Source organism: Morone saxatilis, unplaced genomic scaffold (assembly GCF_004916995.1).
Source record: "Morone saxatilis isolate NCDOM2014 unplaced genomic scaffold, NCSU_SB_2.0 Contig24, whole genome shotgun sequence".
In the NCBI taxonomy this organism is placed as follows: Eukaryota; Metazoa; Chordata; class Actinopteri; family Moronidae; genus Morone; species Morone saxatilis.
The window spans coordinates 24,162,779-24,180,442 of record NW_023339807.1 but is presented as its reverse complement, the minus strand read 5'-3'; the positions used below and the strand labels follow the sequence as shown (position 1 = coordinate 24,180,442).

Sequence of the window (17,664 nt, the reverse complement as noted above, 5' to 3'; positions counted from 1 at the left end):
CCTACCAACTCTCCACCACCGCCCAACGGCCTGGATGCTGTCTCCCCCTGCACGCCACCAGCAGCCAACCATCAGCCGGTCCCAGAGGCGACGCCCAGCATCAGCCCGCCTCCCGCTTCCTCTGCTCCGGCTCCTTCGTCCCTGGAGTTGCTGGCCACACTGACGCCCGAGGCCTTCTCCATGGAGGGAGGGGGCAAGGGGAAGCAGCGGGTGACCAAGCAGAGCTTCTTGCAGCCAGCGGAGGGTCAGGGTCTCCACGGGACTCGAGAGGAGGAAGGTGACGACCCGCTCAGCAGCCTGGACCCCCTCTGGAGCCTCAACAAGCACTGAGACGAGTCCACAGATCGCTGCCCGTCTTTCACTTTACCACCAGGTGTCAGCGAAGGCCTGTAGCTCTTTCTAACCCTGCTTTTAAGAAGAAACACACCGAATCCTGAGAGTGGGACCTTTTAGTGGTGTTGAATTACCAAGACGTGCCTGGTGGCAGACGGTAGGGGTTCAGTTTTGAAGTGAGGTGTATTTCCACAGATTCAGGGGTGTGATACCTGACACACAAACGCACTCGCTTCTCCTCCCATCACTGGTGGCTTCTGGGACCAGATCACTATGCACTCGTCTGTATTCCTTTTACTCCTTCTGTCGCTCTTTGCTGCTTTTATTTCGACGTCTGTGATGAATGGATGTTCTGCACTTGCAGCACCAGATCTGGGCCCAATAAAAATCCCAGCATGCACTCCACTTTCATAGCCCCGCCCCACTTCACAAGTAATCGTCAGGGTGTGATGGTGTTCGGCTGCTCCCTTCGGCACTGGCCTGCGATCGTTTTAAAGACTGGAATAAAGAGTGCACGGAGTTGCAGGCAGGCCAGAGGAGCTTGGCGGAGGACACAAAACCCACTCTACTCAATCAGTGCGTGTAGCTCAGTCGTCATGGTAACACAGAGAAACATACAATTCAGCACGTCTTAACAAGTTGATTATTTTTCTTCATCTGTAACACTGTAAATACCTTAAAAAAATTAGACTATTCCGAAAGTCATTCTGCAAAAAAAACCCATCACTAATCATTCATTATTGTAAAAATATAAAATAAATCCAGTAGACATAAAACTGTTGTATCAAAGCCTCTTTATTTGAAAATTAGTAAAAAGTCTTGCGCTTTTTTTTTTGTGTGTGTTACAAAATAGTAAATAAGTTACCTCCACTACTACAGCCTGTGTAGATCGTAGCCAGCCAATGAAGGGTGGAGGCTAGAAGGGGAGAAAGGAGCAGATCTGGGGATTTACAGACTTCACTGAGATCTGTTTTTTCTCCCACAGCTGTCTAAACAACGAGAAACTTGATTTCTGCTTGTTTAGGCAGCCGGCGGGGGATCAGATGTGGACCACAAAGCCTTAAATATCAGAGTTCTGCCGTTACAGTGAGGATGACAGGGCTGCATCCACAAACGTTTGATATGGTACACTGACGGGATGAAAAGGTATGTTTGAAGCACGGCTGACTGTCATGAGTCGGACAGAACCATATTCATGAACCGACTGTTGGATATGGATTGTTATAAGGCCAAGTCCGCATGTGATGAACCAGAACATTCAAAGTAAGCGAAGGTTCAGCTGAAACTGCCACAGCAACCCTCCCTCCTTCCCTCCTTAAAGGAATAGTTCGACATTTTGGGAAATGATTTCATTCGCTTTCTGCGAGATGAGAAGACCAATACCACTTTCATATCCGTCTTCAGCAGGAGGTTGGCTTAGTACAAAGACTGGAAACGTGGGGGGGGGCAAGCAGCCTGGATCTATAGAATGGTGAGTCGGTGACCAGCACTTCTTAAGCTAACTAACGTTAATTAACACATTATATCTCGTTTGTTAATCAGCACATACGTGTAAAAATGCCGATTCATTCTTCTTATTGCCCGGCAACTGTTCAGAGCCAAGAAACCCCCCCCAAAATGGTCTATTAGTCGTTCTTACCTAAACAAGGCATAGTCAACGTGTTAATTAACGTCAGGTTGATTTTGTTACATTGAACAGAACCAGACTAGCTGTTTCCAGTGTTAAGGTAACCGCCTGCTGGTAGCCAAATATTGAGCGGAGTGGTATGAATGTTCTCATTTAACTCAGCCAGACAGTGAATAAGTGTAAGCACATTTCCCCAAATGCCAAACTTTTGCTATAAATCAAATTCACATTGCTAGAAAACACAAGTTTAAAAAAAAAAAATCTAAAAACTAGCTACACATTTTCCCATTCCTAAAGCTTTCTTCGACTAACGTGTTCAACAGAGAACACAAAGCTAATAAATTAACAGGTTACAATGCCAAGGATGTCACAGGTCTGGTTTCTGTGGGACGCAGGTGTCTCTTCAAGTTCAAATTGAAAAATCTTCAGCTGCTTGCAAACTACTTGGTCCCTGCATCGATCCCAGTTTAACCAGACCTATAAGCTGCCTCCTCGACATATTTCTGCAGTGTGCGTGTTTACTAGTTGCTGCAGGCGTCTAGTTATGTCCACATTTTCTATGAGTAAGCCGACGTTTGAAAAAGTGCCTAACGTGTGTGAGCATGCGCGTCAGAGAGGGTTAGTAGTGCATTGAATTAGTGATACTGTGAAGGATTGAGTCGCTGGTTTTTAACGGATTCGTTTCTCACACCTTCTGGGACGACATTCAGTAGACGCAGCTACAGCAGATGGTGGCTGATCTGGAGAAAATACATTCTGGATGTTGTGGTCAGTCAGGGAAAAGGCTTAAACCTGGACGACGACATTCTTTCAGCGGGTATTCAGAGTAAAGGGGTGAAGTTCAGGCGCTGACTAGATACTTTATCAATGACATCAATGTTTTGAAATTGAGCTAGTCAGTTGGGATTCTAGTAAAATTTGATTAATTATTAAAATACTCAAATTAGAGAAATTATTTTACAGAAGAATACCAGTGAATTTGTTGGACCTGTCCACAGAATTTTATACCAGTGTCATTTATAAAGAGAGAAAATAAATGTAGCAGAACCAGCTCCAACACGGTTTCTTCAATCAAACATCTTCACAATAAATACGCTTCTCCAACCAATCACAATAAGCAACAGATATTTCTTCGCCTGTTGCTGCGTGCTCTTATTTCTGTCTTGGCTTGTAGTAAATTCTCTGTAAGACTGAATAACTGGTGCTTATTGGCACTGTTTGGAGTTGTGTATATAAGGTAAAGCATGTGGAAATGTTTAGTATCGAAGATCTCCTCACAACTTTTTAGGGGCATTAAAACAGCCAAGGTTTTTTTAAAAGAGACACCAAGTCTTCAGGTAGTTTGGAGTCTCTAAATGATCAGCTGCTGGATATATTGACTTTGACTATTTGTTGCCGTTCTTCACATTTTCACTGGCTGCAGAAAGAGGCGGACAGGTTTTACAACAGACTCCACTTAAGTTTGCATCAACAACACGTTGTGGCCAAAATGAAAATCCTGGATTGGAAATGGTTTAAGTTGAAACAGTTACAGTAAACAATGAGTTTTAAAATAAATCTCTTAAAGGGCACAATTTATAAAAAAAAAAAAATACGACGTGACGTCAGTATTCTCATCCAAAATTCAAGCAGTTTGGAAAAAAATGGAGGTAGCCTGATGAAGGTGTAGCACACAGGAGCTGCTCCTTGTACCGCATCAGTAACCCCAGAATTAGAGGCTGAGGCTGGGACGAAAGGAGGAACCTTTTCTCCTGCAGCCCCCCCAAACTCCATAACAACAAACACTTCAGTGTTTCCAGTTCAATATTATAAATCATCGTTACATAACCAATGCCCCAACCCTGCCAAACAAATAATCACCATCTTACATTTATGTTATTATTTCCACATTACTATATTCTTGTTTAGGAGCCGGGATTAGCCATTCATAAACAAAATGTTATTCAAAAAAAGGTATCGCTAATAAATAATAGATTTATACATATAAAAACAGCCCCCTCTGGAGGTTTACTTTTTACAGTAATCATCAGTTCTCCCTTACGCACACTTTTCACACATATCCAATCCATTTTTGTTCTCAGCAGTGTTTTGCAATAAAAAAAAGGGCCTAAATTCATTCAGTCTCCAACACACACACACTCACATTAATGTAGAACTGCGCAGCTCATCCCGACAGGCCGTAGAGCCGCCAAGCTCGCTGTGGCTGCACTTCGCTGTCGAGCGAAAGAGGCAGCAGGAATATTAAAAAATAAGGAGACAGTTTTATCTTCCTCTCTGGGCGGGTGGGGTTACCGTGAAGCCCCACCCGTATCAGCAGCATAGAGGGCAGAGCCACAAAACAAACAAACGCACACACAGAAAGCACAAACTGGTGACTTGTGGATTCTCTTTACGTGAGAAACATCCAGCTTCTCTTGAACCTTGTGACCCTCGTAAATGTCAACACTTGGGTATCGAGGGTCTGTCACCGCCCCCCTCCCATAAAATGCAGCAGGTTGCACAATCAGTCCTCAGCGTTTTTTTCCTCGTTACATCCAGGCTTGTACTTAAAACATCAACAAAAGAAAGAGAGATGCACATGGAAACCGGACTAATGGTCGTGTTTCCTTTGGGTTTCAGAAACAGAAAAAGTAAGCCAAAAAAAAAAAGTCAAAATGATGAAGACAATGATGTTCAGAGTGCATGTTTTTTTTTTTTTTAAGAGTGCTCCCACGGCTGCAGCTACCCTTCTCTCCTCAGTCTAGTTTCTCCAGCACCGAGGGCACGTAAACCAGGCTGAGCTCGCTGCCGAAGTCGCAGACGATGGCGGCGTTGTCGAGCACCAGCAGCTGCCGGACGCCCTGGCCGTCGCTGCTCTGGCCCAGGTAGACGGTCTGCAGCAGGTCGCCGAAGTTCAGGTCCCAGAAGGAGACGCAGCCCTGGCCCCCCGTCACCAGGAGAGACTCGGAGATCACTCCCAAACTGGCCCCGCAACCCACCTCCTGGTGAGGAGAGAGAGGGGTTAGCTCGAGTCACCAGGGTAGGAGGGAAAAACTGTGCTGTTGTGTAAGAAGGTCAATATAAGATGATATATATTTTTTAAATAGTATTGTTTTTCTGAACCTGTGAAGTTTCATAAAATAGTGAAAAATGCCCAAGATAAGTGTTTGTGCTCATTGTTAATTAAATGACAATGATATAAAGGATAAATCATCACGTTAGATAAGCTGGAATGAGCATATGTTCGACATTTTGCTTCGTCAGTGACTTAAATCAGGTGATTATGATTAATTGGCTTACTGTTTGGGTAATTTACTATACATTACCAAAACGACATTGTTAGTTTTTGTCTTTTAATGGGATAAAAAGCCTTTTAAATTAGTGGTCCACAAAGAGTCAGAAGACTATTGCCAGGGTTTGTTTCTGGGACTTTTCTTAGTCTTTATTCTGTATAGTTCACTCTTTCGGCCACAAAGAATTATTCAAATGTCACAGTCTAAAAAGCAGAAAAACACAAAACAAACCTCATCTTGAACTGAACAACATGAATGTAACATTTAACTGCTGGCCATGGCAGGACGCCCACTGGTGATTGGTGCCTTTTAGACGTGTTAAAAAGAAACACGTCTCTACCTGCTGTATGGAGTAGAGTTTGATCCCAGTGCTGCGGTCCCAGATGCAGATGAGGTCATCCAGTCCCGAGCTGATGACACAAGAGTTGGTGCAGACCAGCGAGGTGACGTCTCCTCGGTGACCGTAAACGTGGCTGACGCGGCTCCCTGTCAGGACGTCCCACAGGCAGATGGCGCCGTCCTGCCCACCGCTCGCCAGAACCATCGTCTGAGGAGACAGACGAAAAAATGTTTGCAGGAAACAGGAAAAAGGCTTTGACTGATTTTTTAATGGATTTTATGATGGTTACTAATTTAAAATCTCCACTTATAAATGTAAGTAAGTCCCAACCTGAATCATATAACTGATAACTAAGAACAGACTACATCATCATCATAGAAGCAGATGTATTTTGGTGTATGGAGAGTACAGACTTATACTGTGACATTAAATAGTATTAGAGGAAGGTGCACTACCGACCTGGTCTATGTAAATGGCTGTGATCCCTCCAGAGTGACCCTGCAGGGTGAAGAGGCAACACGAGTCCTCTAGACGATAAATCTGACAAACAGAGGAAGAACTGATTAGAATTGAACGGTAACACTAATAAGTCCACTGTCTAGTAATTTTAGTTTAGATCTGGTGGTTTTTCTTTTTACAAATTCAGTTAAAAACATGTAAAAACAAGATTTACCCGGACAGTGTGGTCCTGGCTACCGGTGACGACCCTCCCGGCGGCCGCTCGCAGCACCGTGATCGGCTTCTGGTGAGCGCACTGTACCGAGCGCGTGAGCTGGCAGCTGATCACATCCTCGCTGCTGTAACAGGGAGACGGAGGCATGCTGCCTCGCCCAGGGGCACCTGTAGGAGGACGTAGAGATTTAGGGTCATTTCTCCCTCCTGTTTCATCTCTCATTTAGTGGAATCACTAGTTTATATACTGAAATGTTAATTTAATCATTTGGTCTATTTAATATCAGGATCAAAAATGTCCACTGCACTGTCCTACATCAGCGTGATGACATGATGTGTCTTGTTTTGTCTGAGCAGCCGTCCAAAATCTAAAAATATTACATTTATTGCTATGTTCAATAAAACCTCCAACTCTGTGGATTTTATTTGACATAAAAATGACTTAACCAGTTAATTGATTGATAAAATAGTTGCAGATTAAATGTCTGTCAATTGACTAATTGCAGCAGCTCTGGTTTATATTTTGTAATGTGTGAAACGTAAGATAGTGACATTCCAGTGCTGCATGTATCTGCATTACGGCAACAATTATTTTCATTTTCCTTTAAACTGCAGATTACTTTATTGATTAAAAGAGTATTTTATATAAGAATCATCTACTATAGAAGGGACAGTTTGATCTGTTTCCAGATGCTACATGACAGTAATGAATAAATAATAAATAAAAAGCTATCAAGGGCATTAAGAAGAGAAAAAGACCTACTGAATAAGGTTGTCACACTTTAATATAGTTCACACTAAGCTAATTAAGGCGATGCAGCTAGTTCAATTAAACAAGCTGTAAGAATATAAGAATAAAGGTAATGAAAGGCATCCGTTGTTGAGCCTCACCTCTGTACTGCAGCAGACACAGAGGTTTGTTGATCTCAACAGTGAAGAAGTCCAGAGACCCGTTCAGCCGAGCCGCTACGATTCTGAGGACGAAGAGAAACATGGAGTCTCAGGATAAAAAGTCATCGTGCTTGTCTTATTTTACCAATACACACGAGACACCACAACACAGTTCATGGTAAAGTGAGAATGAGCTTGTATCCACTGACCATCAAACACCGTCACTGAAGTTCACACATTTTTAACTGTATTTAGTTTTATATTCACTTAATTACAGCTAGCTGACTGATATTTTTATGATGTCTACATGAAAATAAAGAAATGCAGCAACAGAAATCTGCAGCGGCAGCAACTTCAGCCATGAACCTAGTGTTTAGAAACTGGTTTAATCCCAGTGAATTACCTACATGCAAGGCAGATTTATGCTCCAAAATGCACTAAAACTTGAAACAAATGAGAAATGCATGTGGAACCAAAAACCAAATATTAGTCCTATCCCTGAGGATGCGCTGTGTGTTTCTGTGTATTTGTATGTTCAACCTGTTGTTGAGGAAGGCTAGAGCTGTGATCCCAGACACTCCGTCTTCATTACTGCAGCGTAACGAGCCTTCCACTGCGTCCCACAACTGCAACCAAACAGGAGTTTACATTCATTTTACATGTTTATCAAATAGTGTATGCAGCATTGTATTCATTTTAGTTATTTATTATTATTATTATTATTATTATTATTACAGAATGACAGAGGAGGTAGGGGTTCAGTAACTAAAATATGTATAGAGGTGCAAAGACTAAGTATCTTTAAAAATATTAAATCTTTACCCAAATACAGTGAATCTTTTAATAAACTTTAACTTTTTGTACATTTTTTAAATGTGGTCATCATCATGACCACACAGTGTTTTTCCAGTTTTTGTTGGATAAGGCATGTAACTGCAGACTGCCTCTTCTCCACGTCAAGGTACACTTATTATTTTACACACCTCCAGTTTACCGCTGCTCCTCCCGGCAGCTATCAGGTTTCCTCTCAGCTCCATGGCCCAGACGGAGCTTTCCCAGTCTGCTGTTGCCTGCGTCCCTGCTGTGGAAGCTCTCTCCTGGGTTAAGAATGCAGCTGCATCTCCTAAGCTGGGTCTCCTCTGGAGCTGAGCTCCTGAGGGCGGCGAGGAGGAGGCAGAGGAAGGTGAGGGGTAGGTGGAGGGTGAAGGGGGCTCGTGCTCCATGTAGGCCCGCTCCACCAGACCTCCAAAGTCAAAGCCTTCTCTGGGTGGAGGGGAGAGGTGGGAGGGGGGCTGGGAGGTGAAGTTTGTGTCAATGAGCGGTGTGAGATCGGGCTGGTCGGTGAATAGAGTCGGCCGGGCGGGAGCGGTGCGGCGCCTCAGCGGGTAGCCGTCCTCCTCCTCTGATAGGCCATCACCACTGATGGCCTGACCGCGAGCTTCAGAGCCTAAACACTCTGTCTCCGTGGCTCCGCCCACGCTGTCCCAGCCATCCCGCTGCTCCCAGCAGCCACTGCTGCTGCTGCTACGTCTGAGCCTAAGGAGGAAATGGTACTCAGCTGTGTCAAATAACTTATTTAAGTTAATACGTTAACTTACTGCAGATTTACAGCTGTGTCAGCATATGCTGGCTGACAGATAAAATAAATATGTACTGAAGTATGTTTGAGGTCACCACTGCCCACCAGAGAGCACTGACAAGTTCACAAATGTTTGTTTATTTGTTTGTTATGGATTTATGTAAATGTGTCAATATACTGCTATCACATTCTTAAAACTCAAATACGTATCTGCCTCAAAAGATCAGTATCAGTTGTGCTAATATTTAGAGTATTTTCTTCTACACATATTTGAAAGCTTAAATTCCATAAAACAGTAAAAGAAGAGTGGTGTTGTGATACAATGAGGAATGAGTGTCACCAGATGATACTGAACTCACGTTTAGCTTGAGTCAGCAATAATACAGCAGACCTTTAAATAAAAAGTCTGTTAAGTCCTGGACAATTATACAGGACAACGTTACTGTCAAAGCACTGGAACAAATCAATATTGTGACATTCTCACCCGTGGTTTGGGATGACGGTCAAACAGTCACCAGTCTGGGCGTCCCAGACCCGAATCTGCCCCGCCAGACAGCAGCTAGCCAGCAGCATCCCGTCACTGGCCAAACACTCGATGTCCTGCAAGACAGAGAGACAAAGCATGAAGCAAATTAACCAATGGGCTTTCATTTTCAAGTTAACTTCCACAGTCTGTACATCTGGATTTATTCTTGGCTAACACCTCTTCTTGGAATCTGCACAAACTATTTTCTATTCCTGTTCAAATGTTATTTGGCACAGTGAACTACTTTTTCTGTTGTTGTTCCAAACTGACACTGTAATTGGACTCATGTAACACGATCTAACAGTTTATTCAGTCATCTTGGTATATGTGTCTTCTTTATCCGAGTCCATTCTCACCATACTGTGGCCCCTCAGCAGCAGTGGTGAGATCTCGCTGATGGGTGGCGAGTAGCCGTAATCGTCGCAGGGAAGGTCCCCTCGGCGCCGGCGCCCATGAGCGACGCCGTTCTGGCCGTAGTTACGTGGGCAGAGAACCCGGTAGAGACAGAAGAGCAGCAGAACCAGCAGGACCCCCGCCGCCAGGCCCAGAGCTGCCACCCTGGAAGGAAGGACGAACGAAGGAGGAGTCAAGTAAAGAAGGTTTCTGCCAAGCACAACCACAGCTTTCAATGGCTACCATTTTATATTTCTTCATTTAATTATGTAAAAACATTTTTAGAAGACCGCCTCCACTCAAAAATGTGTTTTTCTTCTTGTTCCTTCACTGTGCAGAATGATGTATGTGCAGAGTTTGACACTAGAAACGATGAATTTGTGAAGAAGTCATTCCTGGTGCTGTATGCAATTATACAACTGTGAAATGTTGAAGCCACAGTGCACCATTACCCTGAGAAATGGAATTTACAGTGATGGAGACATCTTGTATCCGCAGGAATTTTTTTAGGCATTTAAATGTGAAAATGAACTTTTATTTTGTGGAAAAAGAAACATATCAGACTGTACCAAGATGATTATTTGTATATGTCTTGATACACATCTGGAAGTGATCTTTAAACATTTAACTTACAAAATGTTCAATTCACACTTTTAACTGGAATACAATTATTATTAGTAGTCCTGACCTTATGTTTCATAAACACGCATATTCCTGTAAAGTAATATTGTGTGTTAAAGAAGCAAAGAGACAAATTCTGAATCAATATAAAATGACAGCTACACCCTCACACGTTCAACCTTTTAAACCCAGTCCAACAATGTGCTGAACTATCCACCTGGCAAAGCATGACGTAGCACATCGGCCTGCTCTACTACTGCTGTGGAATGTAGCATAACTGTGACAATGAAACCTGCCATAGGAGTGTGACCTACTCTGCCTGAAATACCAGTCTTTTTTTTTTTTTTTTTAAACTCCCCTATTAACGCAAAGTAAAGTACACAGTGAATCTGGAAGTGTGAGGAATGTTGCGTCATCAAGCTTTTATTAGATGGTAGACGGAGAGGAAACGAGGAGTTGTGAGGACATTTCCAGCATCTTAAACTGCTTAAAATGGAGATTTATCCTTGTGTGTATGGTCAATTAATGGCCAATCATATAGTTAAACAAATAATACAAAAAAACTTCAGTAGCATTTTGGTATGCTACTAAAGCATAAAGCATTTGGGTTCTTTGGGCTCACACTGTCCACTTACAAATGAAGTGGGGTTACAGTGGGGTGTGTGACTATAACTTAATAGACTCAGAAAATAACTTACTAATAACCCTCAATCCTTTGTAAAGTTTATTACACTTCTTGAAATAACTAAATCTTTGTAGAAACAAGTTAATGAGTCAGTACTTTTGTTAGCTTTCAGAGCATGAAGAAAAGTCAGCCGTGTAGGAGTGAGAACACAAGTGAAGGACACAAGAGGCCAGAGGTGAAGATGTTAAGGGTGAGTTTGATTTGCAAACTGAACTAGTCAACACTCGAGAAAAAACCTATGGAAAATCAACATTTGGTGTGTACAAGTTATGCTCAACTGCAGAGGGAATCAAATCTGATCTTGGCACTACCCAGTCGAGCTGCACATGGCAGTGCAGCACGTACACAGAGTCAGAGAAAGTGCCTGGACCCCTCCTGTTGAATGCTGTGCAAGGTTGTGATTCTAGCAAGTGAGAATTGTGATTTTGAACAATGTGGAGGGTTGATCTCTTATATCCATGTTACTGAAAAATACACAAGGAACCACACCATGTCCCCCTAGTGGTTGACAGGCTAAAATGGTAAATTGTAAATTAACTGTATTTGTATAGCGCCACAGCAGTGGGAGGAATTTGAGGTTCAGTATCTTGCTCAAGGACACTTGGATAATGCTGTGCAATTTTGAACAGCTGAACGTGCGGCTGTATGGAAATATAGAAAACTTTTAAGCTATTAAGTTCTACAGAAATGATTTTTGGGCACACCCTGTGACTTGTTTGTTTCATATTCGAGAAAGAAATTGACATTACAAAGAAATAGCACATATCTTGACGAATTTTGATACAATTTTTATCTTTCAGCTACACTACAAGCAATTCTCCACAAACTTTCTAACACTTCATGAAGTAGGTGCCATCAGGAGGGGACATGATACAGTGGTTTTGTTCACTAACTTGTTTCTTTTTTTTCTTCAATTTTTAAGAAGAATTCCTAATTCCTTCTCTGTTATTCCCAACCCGAGGCAAAGTTTCTTCTTATTTCTGGACACAGACCGCCTATGAGCTTGTGAACCTGCCGGAAGAGCCTTTGAATGAACATGAACACACAATGAGAGATACATTGGAAATTCAACCTAATTTAAATGCTAATGCAGGAGGCGGTTGGGGATTTGATCAATTTGCTCTGACGCAGACAGAGATCTAGCAGCAATGAGGCGTTGAGTGTTGTTTTGTGCAGACTGAATTTAAATATACGGGCCACAACGGCTTGAAATAGCTTGTGCTCATATATGGAACATTTGAGTGGAAATAACTGAGAAACTGAACCTGAACTAAGGCTTCATTGTTGTTTTTTGTTCCATGCAAAGATCCTTTCTAGTGATTAAAAAATAATCTGCCTGTGTTGCAACCTGCTCTGTTCACCTTTTATCACACTGGCCTTCTCTCTGTCTCAGGGTCGTCTAAACAAGCCGTAAACTCAGCCGCCACTTCCCCGCTATGAAGGTCATGACCCTGACCTAACTTCAGCTGATAGCCTTCGTATCTTCTGTCCAAAGATGAAAAGAAGAACTCAACCTTCCACTTATCAGTCAAGGTCACAGCGCAGTGCCTTACGCTACACCGCACAGAGAACTCGACCCTGCGGAGTCTTAACAATACAACAGCAACAACAACACCGTGTATGAAGTCATTTATGAGACGACTGAATGTTCCCATCTATCACAGGCTTTCCCAAACAGGTTTACCTGTAACATTACAAGGATGAACCCTTGATTCCAAGAAGCTGTCAGCACTTCTTTGTAAAACAGAATCAATACATGATGTCAAGTGTTCCTCTGAAAAATCTAAAATTAGAGCTACAGAAAAAAAAGGAAATGCATTTAACCAAGTAGTATATTTAATTGTTCTGAGACTATACAGGATGAGTCATCTTATTCTCCACTGTTCCATCACAGACCACAGGTATCTTTAAAGCAACCTGTCTGCCAGGCTTGTCAAGTCAGGGAAAGACAATGCTTGCTGAAGGCTTAGAAAACAAATGTCCTCCCTTTTCTGTCTCTATTTTTCTCTGATAACAATCAGTCCACTGACACCTGACACAGTGCACGCATGCATCCCAGAGTCCTTTATTTCCTTCTTCCTACACACTGTACCTCCAGATATCACTGCATAAAAACACAAAATTCAGACATATGTTTAAAGCAGGATGCTGAGGGTTAGAGTACAGGGCTCTTAACCAACTTTTTCACCACTTTCCCAAAACTTACAAGGGGGAGCGCTAACATCGTTCCCTAGCAACCACACTGACAAGAACACCTGCAGATGTGTCTGAAGACATTTTGTTTATTCGCCTCGTGAGTCTGACGTCGGCCGATACCGATTATCACAATACTAGATAATCGTAAGTCTATCACTTACCAAAAGTGAAACAATAAATCCAATGTGTCATTATTCGCTGCCCAGAGTTGGCAGTGTGTTACACATGAGCCTGAGAGCTCGAGATGACCTTGACGGTTCTACCTCCAGATGAAGACTACTGCAGAAGAGACTTCAGCAAAGGTTTCTATGTACACTGTGCAATCAGTTCAATGACACACTGGTGCAAAGACCCATGGCCAAGGACCTTTAACTGCTGTGGCCCCTGCTTACACTACTAGAGTGCTGTTTCTTTTCTTTCCTTTTCAAACAAGGTGCAGATTTCCCATTTTTCCCCAAACTGATCAATTTGTGGCAGACTAAAAGAGAAAAGAAAGAAAGTCTTTCATCGATTGGATCAGGTTGTAGGGACATTTCCATTTCAACATTGTTTGATCAAAGTGTAAAAAAGCCTGATTATGAAATGATTCAATGTTGTAAAACAATAAAACATTAAAAAGTCAATGAGTTGGATACTTTGAGTTTATGTAACCATCACAACAAATGCAATGATAACAAATATTTGCACTGTAGTTCACTACAGTATACTTTAGTCTAGTTAACGTTTTAGAATTATAAACTGTTACACTATTTACACGGAGAAGAGAAACCAGCGGCCCGAGACACCACCAACATAATAACTTTAAACAAACATTTACATGCAGTGATTTCTCCCTACCTACTGCCATATTTTTTAATGAAGGCTGACATATTTGGAGAGCTTTAGTAATATGACATTACAACATGATGTTTCTCCCTTCATCATTTTTACAGTTGTTGTAGAAAGAGTGTTTTACAATAACCTTCTGTTGAGCTGCTGAAACTGACACTTTGGATTTATTTTGTTATTTTGCATATATGATACATCACTATGACTGATGATCTTTGATTGCTCTTTCAGTGTTACTTTTACATTACTGCACTTCAACTCTGTGATTTAGAGGGCTGTTTCTTTAAAATCAGGCGAAAGGACGTGTGTGTGTGTGTGTGTCTTAGTACTCACTTGTAGAGGGTGAGGTCCGTCTGTAGATCTGCAGAGACTTTGGGAATGGGTGGAGGGGGGTGTCTGGTGTCCTGGGGGTGACGTGTCTCAATGGCCTCCTGGGGACTCACGTGAACGGTGACGGGAATGACAGGCAGGATGCTGATGTATCTGAGGTGTAAAAAGGAGGATATTACAAAACTGATGGTGTGCACAAGCAAAAACTGGCCAAAGCACAGTTATGTAGGAGCATAAACACAGTTTTAGTCAGTAGTAAAATGCTAGTATGTTATAGGCCACTCCATCCTTTAAAGACAGATCTGCAAATACTATCTGTCCCTGCCTTTCACCCCATCCAAGTCAGAAAGTTGTTGTTTGACAGGCTGCTATATGAAAGAGCTGTCAGAATTTAATGTCTATGTCATCTTGCTTTTTTCAGAACACAATAAAAGTAAGACTTTAGACTTTTCTTTAACTTTATTTACAACATGAATCTCTTTTTTTAAGATACAACTGGAGTTAGGGGTTAATGAAGGAGGAAGGCAGATATCGTAAACAGAGTTTTCTTAACTGACAAAATAGCTTATGCAGTTACGACATCACTGAATCAAGCAATTTACGAGCATTTATGAGTCAGTTACTTGTCAACCTAAAATGGACTCACTCGGGTCAGTGGGTTCTACTGGGAGTAAACACTGAATAACTCTCCTGCTCACCTCTTGGCTAAAGTGATGTTGTAGTAGCTGAAGAGCGATGGCCAGTGCCTGAAGGAGAGCCTCCTCCAGCCCTCCTCGTCCTCCGCCCCCCAGGTGATCTGGGGCACAGCGGGTGGAGCCTGGGGGAGGGGCCCTGCCCTGGCTGAGCCATGGTGGCCCTGTGACTGGTTCTCAGGTAAGGGAGTTGGATCTGGTGCAGGGTGAATGCTGAGGGTGCTGGTAGGATCTCCTGCACGAAACACGGGGGCTACTCCCAGGTGAGGGGGCAGACCACCTCCACCGGGATCTCCCAGAGGGCTTTGCTCAGACACCTGTGCGGCCAGGTACGTGCGTATTCCGGCCGGGTCGGTGTAGACGAGGATGCCGATCCAGATGACCGTGCCAACCTGGAGGTGAAGCGAATCAATGATGACTATCAGTCAGGTTAAGTGTCTTATCTGAGATTCCTGCTCGAGCTGCTTTGACTTTTGCTTTCATTCGACTGATGTTCAGTGAGGCCTGAAAAAGTCACGTCTCCACCTTCTCTCATTCTTTACATTCATATATCTTGTTCACATAATATATCATATCACATTGTCAAATAATATAAATCATATAAGCATATTTTCTATCTGTCAGAAACATTTGTCATAATAACTAATCTCTCTTTTACCAAGTGTCATAACAAACCAATCATTCACATGCAAATTTATTCACAGTGTGCCATAGCCAGCAGAGAAACTTCATCAAGCGAGTGGGTGAGAAACATTTAGTCATGTGTCCCTGTCTGTGACCGTATACCATTTAATTTGGCAAAAAGCGGAAAATGCATCTGTTCCACACTATTTTGGCCACACTAAAGCTGGACTTGTACTTGATGCAAGGTTGTGTTCACATTCTTTCATTGACATTATGATACAAAGCACTGGGAGTGTTCACACAGAACAGGAGACCACTTCATACTTCTATGTGCAATTATTCTTTTGTTCACTATGATAGTGTGTCGCAGCAAGTCAAAGGTTTGCAGTGGAGATGGCTTTGCTAGATACAGATTACTAAAAAGGAGAGCCTGTCTACAGCTTTCTTAATGTGGTCAGTTAAAGAAAGCTGCTCAGGCTCATCAATCAGTTCTTGAATTTTCTATGTGGTATCTTCGTGGCCCCAGTGTGTGGTCACATTTTGAGGAAGTTCACTTCAGATACTATGTCTACATGCATTGACTCAGAAGCTATGCTGTAACTCTTTACTACACGATAATAAATCCAGTTTTATCTGGCATTTTCCATCCCTGTGGATGATTTAAAAAGTGGATGAATCTGTAAAAGCCTGTCTCACAAGTGGACAGGGAACACTTAAAACTCAAAAAGACATCAACATTTTGGTTTAGACAAAAAAAAAGAACCTGAAACCACTAGTGTGGATACTTTTCCCCCCCAGATTTACCTAGCTTAATGTGGAAGTAGCCTTAAGCTACCAGTTCCTGTTAATGTAGTTTCAACTGCAAAGCTACTTTATCCACTTTAAACAAAGGCACATACTTAAAAGTCAGCTTGAGGGTGCGGCCACACTGATGTCACTGAAGTAACAAATATTTGACCTGTCCTTGTCATTGCACACTAATACAATCAGAATGCAATTAATACCACAGTGACTCCAGGCACAGGAAGCAACAGTGTCAGACCGCAGACTGTACGTAACACAGTACAAATTTACAGTCAGCTTTGAATTTATCTTCTTACCATGATAATGCGCTGCGCCAGGCGAGTGCGGGCCAGGAAGTACACCACACGCAGCCTCTTGGGAAGCCTCAGGTTCCTGAAGGCCGGGGTCTGCAGGGTGATTGTGTGTGGGGAGGGTCGTGGTGGTGGGGGGACCTCGCGTGGGCGCAGCGGGCCAGGCTTGGGTGGCGGTAGTCCTGCTTCGGCTGGCAGCCGGCGGTTCAAGTCGGCCAGCTAGGGGGGGGGGAGTGAGGTGGTTTACACATCTGTTTGCACTAACTGGTGTTTGCATTCAATGTCAATGTCAAACACTTTTTACTCAAGACAACACCCAGTTGTACTTCCTGCTAAAACCTGGTGCTCCAGGCTGAACAGGGTGGTCAATGTTGTTGCTGTATTGTGCAACTGTGTTTGTTGAATGACAATAAAAGGTTGAAATGAAAGTTGCTTTACGATTTGGCGCTATACAAATAAAAGTGAATTGAACAGAACAGATGTACGGTGTCAGAAGAATGGAAAAGGGACAGCAAACTGGTTTGTAATTAAGGATTTAGAAATCCCTCGTCACTCGTGCTGATTAACGGGGCTCAGCGGATTCTAGAGATTACTTATAACATCTTAGTTCTGATAGTAAATTAATTAAATTTACATTAAAAATCGGTGTAGTAAAACCAATAGTCCCTTCAACCGTTTCTATAAGATCTGATCACCAATTGGCAAAAACCTATTGGTCATTTTTCACTATTTTAAAGACTAAAAGATCACTAACAAATAAAATAAAAGAAATCAACAGATAGTAAACTACAACCATTATATTCACATATTTTACATATAGCGCATATTCGTTTAAGGATTAAGGGTTTGAGGATATTTTAACCAGATTTCTTGTGTACGTACATTTATAGGCTTACGGTGCTAATGCTCATTTAGCAGGGCAAAGACCAATGAAAGGTTTACGTATGTGTGACAGGAAAGA

General features: G+C 42.5%; 2 protein-coding genes across 2 annotated transcripts in view; one reads left to right on the top strand and one right to left on the bottom strand.

Annotated features, from left to right (window-relative positions):
- ptpn23a (protein tyrosine phosphatase, non-receptor type 23, a) overlaps positions 1-2,221 on the top strand; it is a 20,155-nt gene extending 17,934 nt beyond the window's left edge. Inside the window, exon 26 of the mRNA XM_035672981.1 lies at positions 1-2,221. Coding sequence (XP_035528874.1) covers positions 1-330 — 330 coding nt within the window. The 3' untranslated portion in view covers positions 331-2,221.
- The window catches only part of scap (SREBF chaperone), a gene marked incomplete at its 5' end in the record, with an annotated part of 31,338 nt that continues 14,832 nt past the window's right edge, over positions 1,159-17,664 (bottom strand). Inside the window, 12 exon segments of the mRNA XM_035672980.1 lie at positions 1,159-4,941; positions 5,573-5,779; positions 6,032-6,112; positions 6,246-6,412; positions 7,136-7,218; positions 7,676-7,761; positions 8,119-8,671; positions 9,199-9,314; positions 9,597-9,798; positions 14,297-14,446; positions 14,992-15,377; positions 16,710-16,922. Coding sequence (XP_035528873.1) covers positions 4,696-4,941; positions 5,573-5,779; positions 6,032-6,112; positions 6,246-6,412; positions 7,136-7,218; positions 7,676-7,761; positions 8,119-8,671; positions 9,199-9,314; positions 9,597-9,798; positions 14,297-14,446; positions 14,992-15,377; positions 16,710-16,922 — 2,490 coding nt within the window. The 3' untranslated portion in view covers positions 1,159-4,695.